This window comes from Fringilla coelebs (genome assembly GCF_963513975.1).
Source record: "Fringilla coelebs genome assembly, chromosome: 3".
Taxonomy (NCBI): domain Eukaryota; kingdom Metazoa; phylum Chordata; class Aves; order Passeriformes; family Fringillidae; genus Fringilla; species Fringilla coelebs.
Genome location: NC_140030.1, coordinates 39,728,642 through 39,747,593, shown reverse-complemented (window position 1 = coordinate 39,747,593; position 18,952 = coordinate 39,728,642). Strand labels below are relative to the sequence as shown.

At 36.4% G+C, this 18,952-nt stretch overlaps 1 protein-coding gene across 3 annotated transcripts in view; it reads right to left on the bottom strand.

Annotated features, from left to right (window-relative positions):
• The window catches only part of FUT9 (fucosyltransferase 9), a gene marked incomplete at both ends in the record, with an annotated part of 104,171 nt that overhangs the window by 25,371 nt on the left and 59,848 nt on the right, over positions 1-18,952 (bottom strand). The window contains one exon of one of the 3 annotated variants that reach the window (XM_084202876.1): positions 6,854-6,920. The exons of 1 other annotated variant lie outside the window; for it this stretch is intronic. In XM_084202876.1, coding sequence (XP_084059002.1) covers positions 6,854-6,920 — 67 coding nt within the window. Of the gene's footprint in view, positions 1-6,853; positions 6,921-18,952 lie in introns of those variants that run through there. One more of the 3 variants, XM_084202874.1, reaches the window with a different exon arrangement.

The window sequence follows — 18,952 nt, the reverse complement described above, 5'->3', positions numbered from 1 at the left end:
CTCAGAATTAGAAACAACTAGGGAAATCTGTCAGCTCCAGCACCATACAAACCACTTCACTGAAGTACCCAAATAACACTGCCAATGCCTCTTTTCCTAGCCTTTGTCATAATTTAGAGGGTTTTTATTTACTGAGCATTTACATATTTTAAGACATATTAGCAGAACTTTGGAACTTTGATTGTTCTTAATAGGGTCCAGCATGTTAATGCAACAAGAATTGGTGGAAAATTGGTGGAAATTGGTGGAATGAAGATCTATGAAAAGACTGGGAGAAAAGAACTTTTTTTCCTTTGCGTACTGTTCTGCTGAGAAAGGGGAAAGATTATCAGTGGTCAGACAAGGAACGTTAAAGAACTGGATGCCTTAAGACTTCAAGAGTATGCAGGAGACACAGGATCTCCAGACTCATCCAGAGTAAAGATGGCAGAACAGAGGCAGTTTCTTGATAGCTATTTTTCTGTTAAAGACATAACATATATATGTCCTACTGTACCTTTTATTCTGTATTACTGAATCAAAATTAAGAATCGTGGCTTTGCTATGTTATTTATTATGCATAATTAATTTCCATGCCTATGCATGTTTACACTAAGGGTGCTACAGTTACTTTCATGGAGACAAGGTGCAGGGTGAATTACATCCCTGACATTTCATGTAGGCTCTTAATCTTACATGCATTTCACACCACTTCACTCTACTATTTCATTACTAGAGTTGCACCTTGTTACCCCAGCAGCAGACACTCCAAATTAAAAATGACTGCAGGATCTAATCACTGGCACTTTCAGGTGTAATCTTTACCCAGTTAATGAGCATGGATTAAAAATCCCATTAATTTGGTTATAACACTTTATTTTTCACACACTTTCTGGACCTGTGATTGCAGGCTTTGTGTAGATTGCCATGGAAATGATGCCTAAAGAGGTTGACCTGGAACAGAGGGTAGACAGAGTTAAAGGAATAAAGTAGGTATTTATTAAAAGGCCTTCAAGGGATACACCTTGGGCAGTACAAGAGCCCGGCCATGGCTCTGCCCAAAATGGACCCAAGATGGACGCAAGATGCGCAACCTGTCATGAGTTTTCACGCTTTTATAAGTTTTGGTCCATTTACATATTGGGGTCAATTGTCCAATTACAGCTTCAGGTTATGAAGTCCCATCCTCCCAGATTGCTCTCCTCAATTCATCATTGTTCACACTTCTTGAGCCTAAAGCTCTAATGGTGTCTGGTTCTCAAGCTGGAAAAGGATTGTTTTGTCTAACTGAACTGTGATAAGAACTTGCTAACACTTTATATAAAGTTCAGAGTCACACACTAAGGCAGTACAGAATCAAAAAAATATGAAAGCTAAAATTTAAGGCATCACAAATACCTTGTTTGAAATAAGAGGCATTATGTTCTGTCTGTGTCCAGCTCTGTCTGTTCCCAAACCCAGTTTCCTCACTGTCCTGCTTCTCAGATCTTCTGGAAGGCTCTGGCTGCAGGTGACAGCACTGTGACCAGTGATGATGCTCTGAACCAAGCTTCTTTTTCCCATGTTCCTCAACATGTCTGATCCAGAGCCTGCATCTGGCCCAACATCTACCTGATCCTGTTCTGATCTTTAGTGAAGTTCTATACTGGACTTCACTTTTAATATGCCTATATATACATTTGTAAGCTTTCGATATGTGCATGCATTTGGGAATCACTGTTCTCAAATTGCCCTTTTGATTGGCCACAGTATAAATATGACCACTAAGCTATAAAGATATCCATACACCAAACTGGTCAAGTTATGATGCCACTAAAAGCAGCATAATAAAAAAAAAAAAACACAGAATGATATAGAGTATAACTATTATCAAACTGAGTACAACTAAAGTAATTTCTTCTGTAGCTGCCAGGGAAGAAAATCACTTTGACAAAGCAAAGCAAGGGAAGCTTAATAAATAAATTATACAGGGAAGGCAATTCTTAGCCCTCTCCCTTTTAACTTTAATGGAAAAGTTTCCTAAGGAGAATAATTCCAAACAGCTGCTTGAGATAGGGAAATAGATAGATGCTTTTCTAAGAGCAAAAAAGATAGGGGAAGCACAAATATGGACTTTCCTTGTCTTCGCTGATCAGCACTTTGCCTTTTGCTTTGAAAGCTGTTGTTACTCCCTAAATAACCCCTTTGTTGTTACTCCACTTTCTCTGTAATACGGGTGGCAGATGTTTGCTATCGTGCGTCATAAGTCTGAAGGTGTATTTCGGTGGTAAATACAGAGTATGAAACCCACTATTTGGATGTCACTCCCACAGCTCAACTAACATGCTGTCACTGTCATTTTAGCATCTTAATTACATCAACATTGTCCTTTGTGACTCTCACTGCAGATTTCCAATCAAAATGTCTGTGATGAGGGAAGTAGCATTATTGCAATCAAACAGCTGAACAACATCTTTAATCCTAGCTTGTTCAACTTCCCAGACACACTACAGAACGTAGATCTGAACAGCTAAACATGGCAGGAAAGTACACCTGTGCTGTGAACTGCTCTGGCTTAGACAGCTGCTGAGGAGCAGTTAAACATGGATGAGAACTGCCAGACTTCAGTGCACCTCACTCCTGGGCCCCTATAACATTGAAGGATGGTAAAGAAAGAGCATAACCAATGTAATTTCTGCCTCTTAGTATCTTTCCTGCGTGCTTGCATACATGCACATGAATTCACACACAGAAAAAGTCCCACACCATAAAATTACTCAAAATGTTTTCACCATTGGTTTTGATTCAATTTCATGGTAAACTTAAATCAGGAAGCCTGAGGTTCCTGGGTTCCGCAGCACTGTGAATATACAGAGATTCATTTTCCCAAGGAGATATATTTCTAGGAATCACAGCAGTGCTGCAAAGCTTTAAAAAATAATGTGCTCTACCCCAAAAACTAAGACGCAAAAAATACAGTGCTGATTGCAAAAAATCCTATTAGGAGACTGTAGGAAAGCAGCTCCTGAGTTTCACTGCTACTTCCAATAGAGTATAAAGGACTTGCTGCTTGTTCTCTCAAGGCAGAGAGCCCTTAACGTGGAAAGCTTGAAAAAGCCTCGAACAAACGCTCTTTTCTACCTTTTCTGATGTTTTTTTCTTCTTTTGTTGACACATGGGTTTGAACCATGACGGCAGACTATTTTGTGTCAGGAGCAGAAGTTATGCTAGATACACTTGGCTGCAATGCATCATTAGGAACTGGTTTAGCAATTGCGTAGACCCAGAGTAGAAAAATATTTGAGTGATGCTCTCTGTGACTTGGAACTCATCAGAGGTGTGGAATGAATACAGCCTGGATAGCTCTAGCTCTATTCCTGTAACAGAAAAACTGCTCTAACTTGAAAAATTTTGCCACTGATTGGATGGTCCTGTCCTGTTTCACTGCAGGGTAGGTCTATGTTAGTTAGCATGTGTGGTGAAGTATCTTTTGCAAATTGCGTTTGGTTTTTTTTTTTGCTTTTCTCCTAAAATGATCCATGAATTCTACACTCCTATCCTCTGTTGACATCTCTACCAGTGGGAGCACTAGTGAAACAAAAATGTTTTCCTCTTCCCCAATAATGCTATACACATTGCTGTCTGCACATTTGCTGAAGAAAGCAAAGACTGTGGTTTGCCAGCACTGTCCTTGCTCCTAAAATATGAAGAAACATGAAGAAGATGTTTATTTTGTGCAAAATATAAATGAAACTTTTATTCTGGTGGGGAAATATATACTGAAGACTAAAAAAAGTTTTCAGAGCTACTTATGCTATAAATAACTAAAAGTGTCTCTTTCCTTATTCTGTTATTAAAGAAAAAAAAATAAAAAGGTTAGGACCTGTGCAGAGCTCTCAGATCTCGAATCTGTTCTTGGGCGAAAAACTTCATCCTGAACCATCAAAGCTGTCTGATCTGCAGTGAGTCTTTCCAAATGCATGTGGAGTTCCCATTCACATTCTAGTCTCTTCCATAGTTTTTTCCTCAAATTGTCAATCTTACTACTTAATCAAGCCATCAGTTTTCAGCATTGCTCCCAAAGGATAGCTGAGTGTTACAGCAATTGCCTGGCTTTGGAAATCCTGGTATAGCCAGATATGTTACCTGTAAACAAAGCTGTTTTTTCAAGAAACTGTGAAAAGCATAACTACTAGTCTGGTATTTAATTTTGCTGTAAAGATTTTTATTACATACATATAATCTCCCTCTACACCAAAAGGAACGGGTTTATTTTCCTGTAAACTTTTTTACACTTTAAAAGAATCGTTTAATTCCTTCACATATACAACTATACTTCAGATTGCCATTAAAGAGAAGCTGTGATGGCCCTTCTGACAGAAATTAGAAATGAGAGCAACCTATTATAAGTTTGAGTCATGATGACATTTTACCTGGTCTGCTTGAATGTTGAAAGAGCTGACAGGGACACTGGCAAGTCAGATCTTATCCTTGATTTAGTTTCCTCAAACAAAAAATGGAGTTAAAGAGACTCACCTTCTTTGTACAGCATTCTGAAAGTAGGTACAGAAATTATCATGTAACTAATATCGTGTAACTGTTTCTCTTGTACTGCCTGAATCCTCTGTTAAGTGAGTAATTGGGATCTGTGACAGCTTTGGGCTTGCAAATCAGCGCAGATGAGATTCAGCAGACTGGAAAAGCAAAAATCAAAAAGTGATCTATCAGATTACTGCCTAATCTCAGTGTCATGTCAAGTGCACATAGTAGGTTGTAGTAATTGCAGAAGAAACTCTGATTTGCATTTCTTGTAGGTCCAGATCACCAGATTTTAGCCTCAATGTGTTTGCTTTCCAAATGAGACCAAAAGAAATAATTTTCATTCGGATATCATGGGAGCACCAGCTGTAATTTACCTGAGCTGATGTATCCAACCTTTCAGCATGGCTTTGGGGGAGCTGACTGCACTGATACCCTGCACTTCTTGAGTATGGCCAGATCCACTGCAGCAAAGATCTTACACAGCACAGACTTATGAATCACAGTGCATTAGCACTCCTACTACTGTGCACCAAAGGGCAATGGGGTCAGAACTTTGCTCCCAGGAGGCAGGGACAGGTAATAGTAATGCACTGCATGGGTCTTGTGTGTAAAGGGTTTTCTGTTTGAAAGATTGTCACGCACTTTCTTTTATTGACACCAAGTTTTTTAAGTTGAGAAAATACAGTTTCTATTCTAGTATGACTTCGAAGCCTGGAAAAAGCAGTTTTTAGCCTCAAGGTGATATGAAGAAGGATAACACTGATGGGCACAGAGGAAAAGCAGACTAGGTAAATATACCCCAAGCTGATATGCACTACAGCTATTCTTATTATTACATTTTGTCTGCCTTTATATACAGTATATTTAAAGGCTTGGTAGTAGAGTAGAATTAGCACTCTCTGTTAATCTATTCATTACTTTCAGAGATATTTCAAATACTTTTTTAGCTGGCATAGATCTAAACCCAAAGAAATCAATAAGAAGTAGACTACAGCAGTTACACATTAACAAAAAGAAAACAAAAGTATTTAAGGAGTTCTGTCCCATGTTAACTTCTTTCTTACTGCATTATCAGTGCAGTTATACCATTGTAGCACATTGCTATCAAAATTCATTAACAAAGGTTATTTTTGGAAAGTTTAAAAGTTTCAAAGTTTTCGGTTGTGCCATTGTCTCTGAGGCAAAATTTACCCCAAATTCCTTCCTCAGCGACTTCAGATTATTTCCCTAAAACATGATTTTCACTTCAGAGATATCTTTTTAATGACATATGAATTACAGCAGTGATCACAGATATTTTTTTCTGTATTATAACTTTAATATGCTCTTAGTAAGCTCACAATATTGTTTTATAAACTTAGATAGAAGAATAATAAGGATGAATGAAGACTTATTTCTATTTTCTTTCAGAATTCCTTCTCAAAGGGATTCTAAAGAAAAAAAGAGCTAAAAAAAGGTGGTGTGACAATAAGAAGATTAAATATTAAGTGTCAGCAAGTGTTTCCATTTCTCTGCAAAGACATATATAAAATTAGCTTTTTAAAGCTTCTTACAGAATACTTTATAACTGTTTTACATGGAATACAAATAAATCACCCAATTTTGGACTAGCCATTTAATAAAGATAAAGAATCTTAAAGAAATTAACTCTTTTACACACAAAAAACCTGTTAACTCTTACTCTGTGAGTCTAATGATGATGGCCACATTAAATTCCTGATTTAGTACATACTAATGGTTTTGAGAACAAGTGCAATTTGAGCTTGAGCTATATGTTGCAGAATTCTACAAAGTCCTGAGTGAAAACAGTAAGCTTGGTGAAATGCATCCTATTTGTGGAAGGAATAAGGTCCCACTTTTAAAAATTGCCTGACAACCATATGCGTTAGAAATCCATCGCTGCTTTCAAAAATAACCTAGACATTTTGATTGGGACTTCAATCTTCTAAGAGTTAGGCATATTTTCTAAATTGGGTGTTTAATCTATTTTCATATTTGAGGAGAGAGACTACTAAGCAAGTAATTCACAAAATAGCTGTCTTTTGGGGAGACTAGATGTTTATTTCTTATTTCCTCTAGGGAAGTAGTTATTTATCCTCTTTTGGAGTCAGGTGGATGAAGTAGTAGAATCTTTCTGGGTTGGTGGGTGGGGAATGTAAGGAGCATGTCTTAAATGCTGTTCCAGAAAATAGGAGAATAAAATCCAAATACTTTCTGTGTTTGATTTGGGTTCTTAACTTCCAGGAAAGAAATCTAACAACTAAGCTATAAGGAGGAATTCAGAAATAAAGGTCTTTGTGCATCACAGGTGAGACTTAAATACTTGACTACTGTAACAGAATGTGATTCTCACCAGAACATTGTGGCTGTGGAGACAAAATCTTCCATCTGTGATGCATCCTAGAATACAGCAGCTTCATGTGACAGATTGCAGAATGGGCAAATATCTGTTTTAAAATGAAACAAAACACATTTTAAGGACATCTTGTGACATCATAAGTCAGTGCTTTCAGCTACATGTCAATTAGGTATCCTTCCTCTCTCTCTCTCCATGCTGATTTATGTGAAGTTCAGTCATGCTCCCAAAATCCTGAGGGGGTGAGACATACTATAGGGAGAGCACATTTTGATTTGACAATCCTAGGAGGGTAATGGCATGTCCCCAGGCTTTTGGTAGCTCAGTCACAGTAGAAAGGTCTGTGGCTTCCTCAGAGCCAAGCAGCCAGTCTGGATTTTCATGCTGGAGACTTCACCAACAATTTGGACGAAGAGATCTCCAGAGACAGGAAGCCTACATGGCAGCTGGGAGTGCAGAATGTCCCACAGGTGCCTTAACACTTGAGCTTAGGAACATGAAGCTGTTGCCTAAGTCCTCTTCAATGAGACTTTGACTCTCTAGGCTCTATATGAAATATTTCCATAAGTGCCTGTAGGTTAAATGTTTTACTTTTATGTAAGGACCTGAAAATTCAAATAATACACCAGAAGGAATTTACTAAAGATTCTGGGTATTATATTGGGCAGTTAACATTCCTACTTTCAAATTCTGCCCTCTCCATGACTTGTACATGCTTTTGAAAATGAGATTTTAGAAATTCTTTCATAACATACTGTGATAAACTACCCTCCCATTTCACTAGAAAAATGCAGAAATTTTGTTGGTTCAAACACTGACTTAATTTTCACAACATCGGGTTTGCCTATAAAGAAGAAATAAAGGAGAGAGCGAATACTAGTCTTTTAGGGCTTTGATATGTTTGAAAACAGAATCCAATTAAACTCCTATACTTGCTAATCTTTGTCCTAATAAAGTTACTGTGGGTGTTATTGGCTGTTTATACCATGAAAACATGGCAAAGCAGCGTGATTATTTTCATATTTGTGTTTAGATATTTTATCATTATAAACACATGAGAAAACCTGCTTGAATCTATTCAATATAGAAATCAGCAAATAGTTTTTAAAAGGAGAGAAGGTAATTAACTTCACTTCCTAATGATGCTCTTAATTTAAACTATGCAAGAGATGTTTAATGAGTGAGAGAAACGTTGCAGAAAAAAACTGCTCTTCAGTTAAAAAAACAAAATGAGAATCAGCAGAGTTTGAATCTATTTGCACATTTTCAGCAGGCTTACTCTGTGACCTTAACCAAAGTGTTTCATTTTTGTGCCCTGCAGTTTTTCTATAAAATGGAAATAACAAGAGTCAACTTGCGGAGAGATTGTGGGCCTTAATTATTTAGTATTTATATCTTCTGAGAGAATATAGATAGGATTGCAGAGTGTGATGAATGATTAACATTCCTTTGCTATTACCATGCTCTGATATTTTTTGCCCAGCTATTTTATCATACAAAAATCTTTACTTTTTATAGCCCTGTATCCAACAACTACCCTGACTGAAATGTATTGAGCAACAAATGTGAAGTCCTTCTCACACTTCTTAAATGTCATTAATGTCCAAATTACTCTCAAAAGCAATAGAGAACAATAATGTTCAAGTCTACCTCCACGAGAACAATAATGTTCAAGTCTACCTCCACTGATTGTACCTGCCAGTTCCATAGGAAGATGAGTAGAGTGTCTTCCAGGTAAAATATATTTACTGTAATTTAATTGTTTAAATTCCCCCCTCGCCCCAAATCAGCACAGAACTCATTGTCTTCAGGCTTATCATGCAGATCCTGGAGAACGGAAAAAACCTCAACTTTCTGCTTCTGATGGAGCTGGTGAATGCACTCATGGGCAACAGACAAAATTTGTTTTGCAGGTGATGAGCTCTTGAAGCACAGGTCTGGCCCACACAGTTGCTGGATCTGGGTACCCCAGACAGAGCACTAAGCAAACCTCCCAGGCAGCAGTTACAAGAAAAAGGCTACATAGGTACCAAAGGCGCTCCAGGGGTTGATGAATTGCTCAGAGAAATTGCAGAGTAGTACTTGTGATGAACAAGTACTGCTACTTTGAAGCAACAAGTAATTGCCAACAGATATCTTCAAAAATTTCCTAGATAGTTCTACTGAAAGAGGTTAGTGGTCTTTTTATGAAAACATTTTCTTATCGTTTTTGGTCTTACTTCTTGTATTGTTACATTGGATTGGGGTGTGTGGACAAAGATCTTCATCTTTAAATATCTGATGCAGCTAAGCAAGTGAAACTTCCTACCTGATATATTTGTCAGCATAAGCTAGGAGAGGGTGCATGTATCCTTTCTGTTTATAAAAAATAATTTTATTTTGCACGGAGAAAATTCTAATGCTTTCACACAAAATATGCAACAAGACAACAAAACCAGGGGATTAGTACACTTTCTATCTACATTTAATCCTTCTCTGTGGAGTTTGCATATGTGTATTCTCATGAACAGTAATATAAAATGCAATGGCATCAGAAACATTCTTTATCTTGACTATAGACTAAGTTGAACTATAGATCCTGAACTGTTATAAACAGGGTGCAAAACAGTGTATATAAAAATCTTGTCTGTACATGTTTTGTCTACATTCTTTTAAAATAAAAATCTGAAGGGCAGTGTCACTACCTAGGATGTTGCAGACTGTGAAGAGCATTTTATTTGAAAACTGCAAGCAGCATCTCAGGATATAAATTCCATCATGCCATTACAAACATGAAATGAATCCAACAAACAAAAAAAACCCCAAAAGAAAATAAAATCTGCCCACAATAAACACAGATCCAAAAATGGTTTATGAAAGTGTTGTGGTAAAGAAAATTACACAATAAAATAATTATAAAATAACACAATAAAATAAATAGAAAGCATGGAATAAAGTTTTCTGTTTAATTATTTGCTTATTTATTTTATTTATTATTTGAAATTATAATTTAATATTTGTAACTTAAAATGGTATTAATAACATGTAAAAATATAATAAGTTTTACTGTGATGGGGAAAACCAGTCTTTTCAGGACAGAATCATAGTCTCTTCTATCAGACTTGAAGAGAACTAAACATTTGTCAGTATGACAGTTCTTAAATTCACAGAAAATTATACAGGGATGCAAAAAATACTATTTCATATTATTAAATGCTAAGGACAACAGAGCTACTGGGCATGACAAGTGAAAATGATCTAAACCATGTAGCAAGTATGTTAAATAATGTTTGGAGCAAAGTAAGAGTGCAAACTTTATGATTTACTGGTAAAAAAATTTTGAATGCTCTTAGAAGGACAAGATGCAGATATTTTTGACCAATATGATCATATTTTTAATGTGCCAAATACATTTACAACTCTGGAATACATTTGCAATCTATCAGATTAATCTAACTATATTAGTGTTAGATGTGATTTGAAAAAGCAGAAGGAAGAAATGCAATTAGAATATCAAAAAGGTGCAATATGTTTATTCTTTTGTGAATTACTGCTGTCCAACTTTCCCATGTGTTTGTCACACCTCTCCAGTCTGACCTTCAGGGTAAAGAACCAAACATGCAAATCATGAGGTTTCTTATTTTGTACTCATAGCCTTTTTTATCCTTTCCTAGCTATTTCCAATCCATTAAATATTTCAGTTCTAGTTTGGCTATTTTCAGACCTAAATAGAAGAGTTTCTTGTGTTTTTAAAGGTAAAAAATGTGAAAAAAAATTGATTTTTATCTGGTTCATACACTAAAAGATTTCTCTTAGTTCACTTTCATTGACTTTCTCAGTAAAATGCCTCTTGATTAGCCCCTGGTTTTCTCTGAGGTATGCCAAATTCTCTTTTAAAGCTGGGTCAAAGCCTTTTGAATATTCCCAACTTACTGGTGCGTAGGGTATGGATTTCAGCTGAGTTTTGTAGCTTGCATTAAAACTGTCTGGTGTGCTAAGGATAAAACTAGGCTTGCACCAAACACACAGCAGGCCTTGGAGAAGAGCTCCAGGGGATAACCAACCAGCATGCTGCACACCCTTACCTTCAAGCAGCTGAAGAACACTTGGCTTAAAGCATTCGGTAGATGTGTTCTTAAAAGGCCAAAGCTGTACTTCAGGAACACATACTAATTTAAACTGGAATTAGCAGCTACTTGCTACAGTGAGATTTCCCAGTGAGAGACTCTTCAGGATGCTCTGAGCAGTTTTTTTTCGCAAAATATTGAAAATGAATTGCAGCACAAAACCTCTTAACTCCCTACACTTACCAGAGGCATTTTTTTCCCACTCCTTCTCTTCCAATAGACTTTTTTTTTTCAGTGTTTCTGTTTACCCCCTCAGAGAAATCAAAAGTGAGTGTGCGTCTTTGCTCTTTTTTTTTCCTTTTTTTTGCTCCGTCTGATATCGCATTAGCTCTGAGTCACCTGCATTCTCCTGAGCTCTCGGTCTGATCTTGTCTAGGAATTGTACTCGTTAGCTCAGCTGAAAGCACAGCTTACAAAGACATCACTAGCATCATGTACAGAGTGCAGAGTCAAGGTCAGGTTGCTTAACATATGCATTTGTTCAGCTCTTTTTGAATTTCCTCCTGCAAATGTGAGCTTGGGGACTGAGCGAGCTTACTCAATGCTCCTAGAGATCCTAAATGGAATAATTCAGTGTAAGGTTCTTACATCTGCAAAACTGGGTTTTCAGCTTTAAAATGTTTTTTTGCTGTTGTTTTAAAGACTATTTTAAAATTTTAGCTATTACAAATAGAAAAGATAGTGTTAGAGTGTATTACATTATCTGAGAAATGCTTAAATCCACGTAAATGGTAGCTGGACTATAAAACCTGTGTGGAAAATAATTAAGTTAAGACTACAAAAGGAAGCTGTTATTTCCTGATGGCTCTAAACTATGATATATATCATGAGAAAAATTGCCACTTTTGCTCAAACTGAAAACCTGAAGAACTTCTGTTTGTATGCAAAACACTTCATTATTCAGTAGAATTTGACTTGCACTTTGTTAGGAGTGATGTCTTGCTTAATAGATGAGGGACAGAGCCTATCTCAAACTGAATCAATTTGGGTTATCAAATAGCTCAAATTATTTTTAACATTTTGCAAAACTAGATGACCACAGAACCTGCTTCTTTATAAAGATGTAGTTTAACTGGTTTATGTAACACTTAGTTGTAGCTTCTAAAATATTATAGTAATAACATATCTTTTGTCAAGTTCATGGAGGGCCCCATCAAATAAAAATTTCATTGTGTTTGTATTATCAACATTCCCTTGCAGGTGGAAAACTTGCTGCAAGAAATATTTTGCCCAAGCCAAGATACAGTAAATGATGGCAGCAAAAGAGGAGAAGAATGATAAGGCAAAAATAGAGCAAGGAAGATCATGCATTTAAGTATGCAGGTCTCGATAGCTTTAGAAAACTTTAAGTATCTGATCTATATCAAACATCCTATTTGCTATGAGTTCTCCCTTTTTTTTTTTTCTGCGCTGTCTTTTTCTTCTTGGTGTTTTTTAACTTTTCTTTCCTTAGTTGTTAATGGCAAGATCAACTTGAGGAGCCTATTGCAGCATTAAAGGGCAACCTAGAGGGAACTTGAAAGGTGTTTGCTACCACAGCAGCTAAGTGTGTAAAGATGGACAGGTTCCAAGGTGAGTACAATGGCAAAAGCATAAAGGCTGACTCTGATGTAGTAGGAAACAGGATAAAGAGAGAGCTTCAGAACAGAAGCAAGCCTGTCATATCAACTGACATGGCTATTTTGGCAGCTGTATTTTATATGAGCAGTGCAGTGCAGTGAGGAGCCTGGTTAAAAACCCAAGAGAGCAGAGGAAGCCTTCAGCAGCAATAAAAGAAAACATGGTGTAAGCTCATCTGAAGGGACCACATGGCTTTATGATGTCAATAAAGGCAATGGGAAAGAGGAATTGAAAATTTTCTCTTGCAAGTTAAGGCATCACTAGTTTTTTAATGTTGGATTATCTGAACAATCTGCAAGCACTGCCTCATGGCAATCCAGTATAATGGTGGGAAGGGATGGAACATCTAGAGTAAAACACAGAGTATTCCTATGTCCACACACTAAGTGTTATTGCTGATCTTCATTTTATTCCTTTTCTTTCCAGTGTACTTTACTAAATTCTATATAGCAAATATTTTCCAGCATGGTCTTCTGTCTCTTCAGGCTGATTTCTGTTTGTTTGGTGCTTGCTGAATACTCTGAATGAATAATCTGAAATCTTTAAATCTAATTGCATTATTTATTATCTTTTTGAGTAGACAACTAACTCTGCACTTAGCCTCTGAGATGTTAGAACTTGAGTGGATGCTGTCTTTGTTGCCACAGAGGCCAGCATTGACTTCTCTTTCTCCTTTTGCAGCGTGACTACCACAATGAAAGTACTGTCCCCTTAATCCTTTCAAAGAAGAGGCCTTTTCTACAGGATATGTCCTCTCAGAACACAGGTGAGGAGGGAGGTTTATAAAATGCATTTATACTTCACAAGGAGAAGCCAAAAGGCATTTATAGCCAATAACAGGGATGCTGTTTGTATGAATTATGTCTCAATAATTGCATTGCTCCTGAGTTAAATAATTTCCTTACCCATTTTTCTATCATCTTTTCTCCATCAAATTACAAGTATGATATCTGAGTGCAAAATAGCCCTAAGATTGCCCTGGCATCTACCATTCTTTCCCGAACTGAAAGATTCCATCCCAGATAACACTCACAAATCATCTTTCCATCCTGCAACCACTCACTTCCCTTTTAACATTAATCTCCATAGTGAAATCATCCTAAACACTCTTTGAAATACATCCTTCACAGGTGTTAGGAATAATTTCCTCTGCTCTGAGCTCATATGCATCTTCTATTCATTTGTGCAGGCAGCAGAGTGGCCACTTTTTTCTGACTTTTCTGCCTTTTCTTATAATCCAAATCTTGTGGCAATTTTTATAACTTTTTTCTAATGAAAGGAAATTGAAGAATGGGAGAATACAGTGCTCAGAGTCACTTGTCTTGAGAACTAGAAAAGGGTTCATGCAGTTACAGTTTAATGCTGCAGTGCCTAAAACTTCCACACTTGGAGCCAAGTGTAATGTTTGCACTGAGGAGTGCACTGTGCTGCTGAGAAGGGGAGCACTTGGAGTTGGGTTTGCAATATAAAGTCAGGTGCCCCTGTTCCCTTGAATGAATGGGACATCTAGAGGTGTACAAGAGGGATTTGCACTTATCAGCAGCTGAAACAATTTGATGCCTAAACCAGTCCAGAGCAGGGTCAATCTACAACTCCATTTTCCTTACAAGCAGGCATCTTTGGATGGTAGATGTCATGTCTCTTAAACTGGAATATGGGTCCTGAAGCCCAGCCCCTGACCTTGGCTACCAAATAAGGTCTTAAATGACCTTTCCTTCCTCAGATGTTGTGAAGGATACATGATGTAGAGTACAGCACTCAGAATTGTTAAGGTTGGAAAAGACCTTCAAGAACATCAAATCCAAGTAAGAGCAAGTATTTTCAGAAGAGTGACCTAGCCAACAAACCAACAAGTTCATTGTGGAAATATGCTGGTGAAACAATTTCTATTTTTTCCTTTTTCCCCCTGTTGCATTGCATTTTTTCAGCCAAGAATGTGAAAGAAATGGAGGCCATAAGGCTTGTGTTTTTTCACATCTCACCAGTGCAGAACTTTTTTGTTACCTAAGATAAAGCGTTCTAGAGGAATCCTGCCAATATGCTCAGTTGTAGGTCCTCAGTAAATATAATGTTTGACCTGGAGATAATTGAAAAGATAAGAAGCAAATTCTTCCTGTGCTGAGGGGGCATAAAGGCAGAATAGTTATAGCTGCCTTAAAACAGTCATCTTCAAAACAGAACCTTCACCCGTGAAGCTTGGATGCTGCTTTTAATTTAGACTTGGAAATTATTATTTTTTCCATTTGAACCTCCTGAATGTTCACACTTAAACAAAGCAGAATTGCTCATGACAGACAAAGTATTGGGATGGTGATGGACACGAAGTAAGATATATGATGCTTAATAATGGAAGTGGGATTTTCCAAGTTCCTCTCTGGGTTAGTACAAACTTGTCTCTCTTATCTGCCAACTCATATATATGACCAGAATGGCTACTTTGGTTCCAAATTACAAGGTGGTTAGCTGTTTCTGATCTGATGGGAAAGCCCTCTTCTCTTTGGGAAAGAATTTTGCAAATCTTGAAAGTCTTTTTAAACTTTCTCCAGCTTCCCCCAAGAAAGCCCATTTTGTTGTAGTCTGTTGCAATACCATTTGTTACTGATGTTTACACTAGGTAAGTTGTCCTCTTGGGAATTAGGCAGCATGATACTTTCTAGAACAGAGCTAGTCTCCTGAGACCTCAAAGCCTTCCTACATTAAAGTGCTGCTTGTTGATAGTTTCTTTCTTGGTTCACATATGCACAAAAATACTAGTGTGTGTCTAAATAATATTGAAAAATGGATTAAAATTTACTGGTGTTCCATTACAAAAAGGTACAAAATACTACATAATTGTCTTTAGAACTAAAATGTTTCACAACTATTTCACATTTTATCTCCTTTTGCTGACTGTAAATTCAACTAATATATAAAATTAATTTAAAAAAATTATTAAAGTGAATATCTAGTCTTTTTATAATACAAATCTGCTGCTTCAGCCTCAAGTAGTTTCTCTTCCTGCATTATTAAGTTGATTGACAGTCAATCCACTTTGTTCCTCAAAAGATTTGAGGAAGCCATTTCCACCACAAGTTCTTCTCTGTTACTTTTAAAACATCAGATAACTTCCTTTATCTTTCTAGATGAAATGGCATTCACTGTATCTCAGGGGCTTTTTTTGTGTGTTTGTAATCCACAGGTTATCTTAATTTGACTTTTTCTTTTTGTCAGTTTTCTGCCTCTTTTTCATTGTCCCAATTTAATCTGACCCTGTGATTTTTTTTCCTAGAAGTTATTTTTTTGCTATTTCTCTTAGTTGACAACATAATTTTTCTTGAACTATTTCTTATGCTCTTGTCTAACTAGCTGCGATATAAATTTATTTCACTCACAAAAAGGGCAGTTTATACTTCATTAATTGACCTACTTCAAGACACAAAATAGATTTTAATATAATTTTCAATATAAGCCAAACATTTTGTATTACACTGGATTCACTCTCTGTTTCTCCAAAACTCAAAATATTCTAAGGATGTTGGTATTCCTTATTGTACTAACTTTCTAAAGGAGCTATAAAAGTAATTTTCATTAATGTATGTTGATAATTCTATAGAGCTGTTACTCACATGTAAAGAGTTAAGCACATGCAAAAGCATTTTCCAGGAATAATTTTAAGATAATGATCATCTTGGGTAGTTATTTAGAGAATATTGTACTGAAGCAATTTGGATTCAAGTGCCCTATTTTTGGTTTGAAAAAGGCAAGACTAAGACACATGCACATGATTCCTTACACCTACATATGAGTACAAAATTTTTGGTACCTCAATCTAAAAAAGTGAACATTACCTTCAACAGCTTTAAAGTGGGACAATAACACAGTAGCTTGGCCAATAGATTAAAAAAAATTTTTTTTTTCTTCTGTAAGTTCTGCTTGATTGAAAAGTTCATGATCAATTCCCAAATCGAGAGTTATATTTTCCCCAGCATATATGTCTATATCCTGTGTCCTTTGGAGGCACTGTAGCAATGTGTAGGTAAATATGAGAGAGCAGAACAGGCTTAATAAAAATCAACAGCAGATTTGTTTGAATAAGGATTGCAAGACCAGGATTGTTACTAGCAGGCTGGCAAGTGCCCAAGGTTACAAGTCCTTAGAGGGAAAGAATACACAAAGAGGGAAGACAAGCTGAAATTTAGGGTAAAATATTTTACAATTTGAGAACTCCTGTCTTGGGAATATATGGCAACTTTATATTTTCACTGTATTTCTGCAGTGCTAGATCATACAAGCCTGACCTGTGTTGGCCCTAGAATTTCCATCTGTATGTATTAGGGCAAACTATGTACCTTGGAGCTATTCCCTGCTTGCTCTTTCCAGTTATTATTTCTAAAACTGACACACATGAGTTGGCAATAGTTGAACTAGCACAAGATAAGTGACTTTTTGCTGCATTTCCCCCTCATCCACTTAAGAAAATTAAGTGATGTAGCATAGATTTTGTATGCAGAAGACTTCTCTTTCAGAGAATTATAAAATATTTAAATCCATTTGTATAGAATTTTTCTCTGAAGTGAAATGTCCTTAATGTTGCAAATTGGGAGTTCTAACCAGCTCATTTTTGTCCTTTTGTTGATGTGTCCTTCACATAGGGGTGATTTATGCCACCAAGAGTGTTACAGCTAGTTTAGAATTGAATATTTATCTAATCAAAATACTTTCACTGCAAAAATGTTTTTATTGTCTCTGCACAGGAATTAGAATATCCACTATGAAAACTGAAAAAGAACCTGTGCAGTTGTCCTACTGACACTACTGCACTACCAAAGAAGACACTGTTGCCTTGTAGAAGGATCCAAATTCAAATATAGGAATAAAATGGGTAAGGGAGATTAGCCATAATTAAAACAAAAACCAAACCATCAAAAAAGGCCACACCAAAGGGTTCTTTGCCCAATCTTTTGGACAAAGAACTGAATTGGTATCTAATTTTCATCTGGTAGCAGAGCATGGGAAAATGAATAGTGAAATAAATCAAATGAATATATAAACCACTTTATATTTAAGTGAAAATATTTTTAAAAATCATCAACTCACTTTTAAAATTGCAAAATAATGAAAACATCAGTTACAAGAACTAGCAGTAAATATTTCTATGACTCAGGTTAGCAATTCCACCAATAAACAGCACTTCTCTGTGTCTACCAAATCATTTAGAGACAGAATACTTGGTTTTAAATAAAATAATGAAATACATTTTTAAAAAATGTAGTTTGTTAGTTACAGATAATTAATTTTGTTGTTTATAGGTAATCTGTTAGTTTATAGTTAGTTTATAGATAATCTGTTAGATTACAAATAATCTCTTCATATCTTTAAACTCACCAGTATTCATGGTGTACTGTTAAACTGCAAATTAACTGTCTAAAATGTTGGGCAGATGCATGAAAAGCTGGTTTGGACCTCTGTAACCACACCACCCGAGTCTCATTGTCTCCCTAAACCAAGATCATCCCTTTACACTTGGGCCAGAAGTTAAGAGAAAGTTAAAAACCAAAACAAAGCCCTATTTCACTAGCAAGAGTGTGCAGTTTCCCACAGACTTGAGTGAGAAAATCTTTTGTCTTATCTACTAAGCTACCTGCTACCATTAAGGTGCTCAGAATTGATCAGATGGAAAAAAGGACTGCAGAAATGAAGCATGGTCAGAATCAAGCCTGTGACAATCATTGCCCTATTTTCACTAAAGTTCTTAACAATATGAAAGGCTCCTTTTCTTGGAAGTGGATCTGTTAATTTTTTCTCAGTGATGCAAAGTTTGCAAGAGTAAATGATTTGCCTGACTTAAATTAGTTTTGCATGAATTTCTGTGTAATGACAATGCCTCAAAAAAAGGAAAAAATCAAAAGCCATATTGTGGTGAGCAATTCTTGTGTGGAAGCACATCATGAAGGTGATTGTCTCTTTAGTATCATATTCCTTCTCTTTAGTACTGTATTCTTTTTTTTTTGTTCTTCAGACTCAGTCTTTTTTTATCTTTAGCAAATACAATGTAAATCAAGAACAATGTGGAGTTCAGATTAACATAATTTCCATTACTTTCTCTAAAAACTGCTAAACAGTGAGACTGTGGGCTTTCATGCACGCTTTTCATTACTGGCACATTTATGCTATGGCGCTAGAAAGATGGATGCACCTGCTTGCTCTTTTGCATTGCAAAAAGCCCACTTGATTTTAGTGAGCTAAAGCAAGCCTCTGAGCATGCCTTAGCAGGATCAAAGCTTAGCTGCTTCAAACTTCAAGCTTCAGTAAAAACATGACATACCTAGGTCAAGTTTCTTTTCTGTTTTAATAATCTGTTTCTGTAATTGCTTTTGTTAAGTGCTCTGTT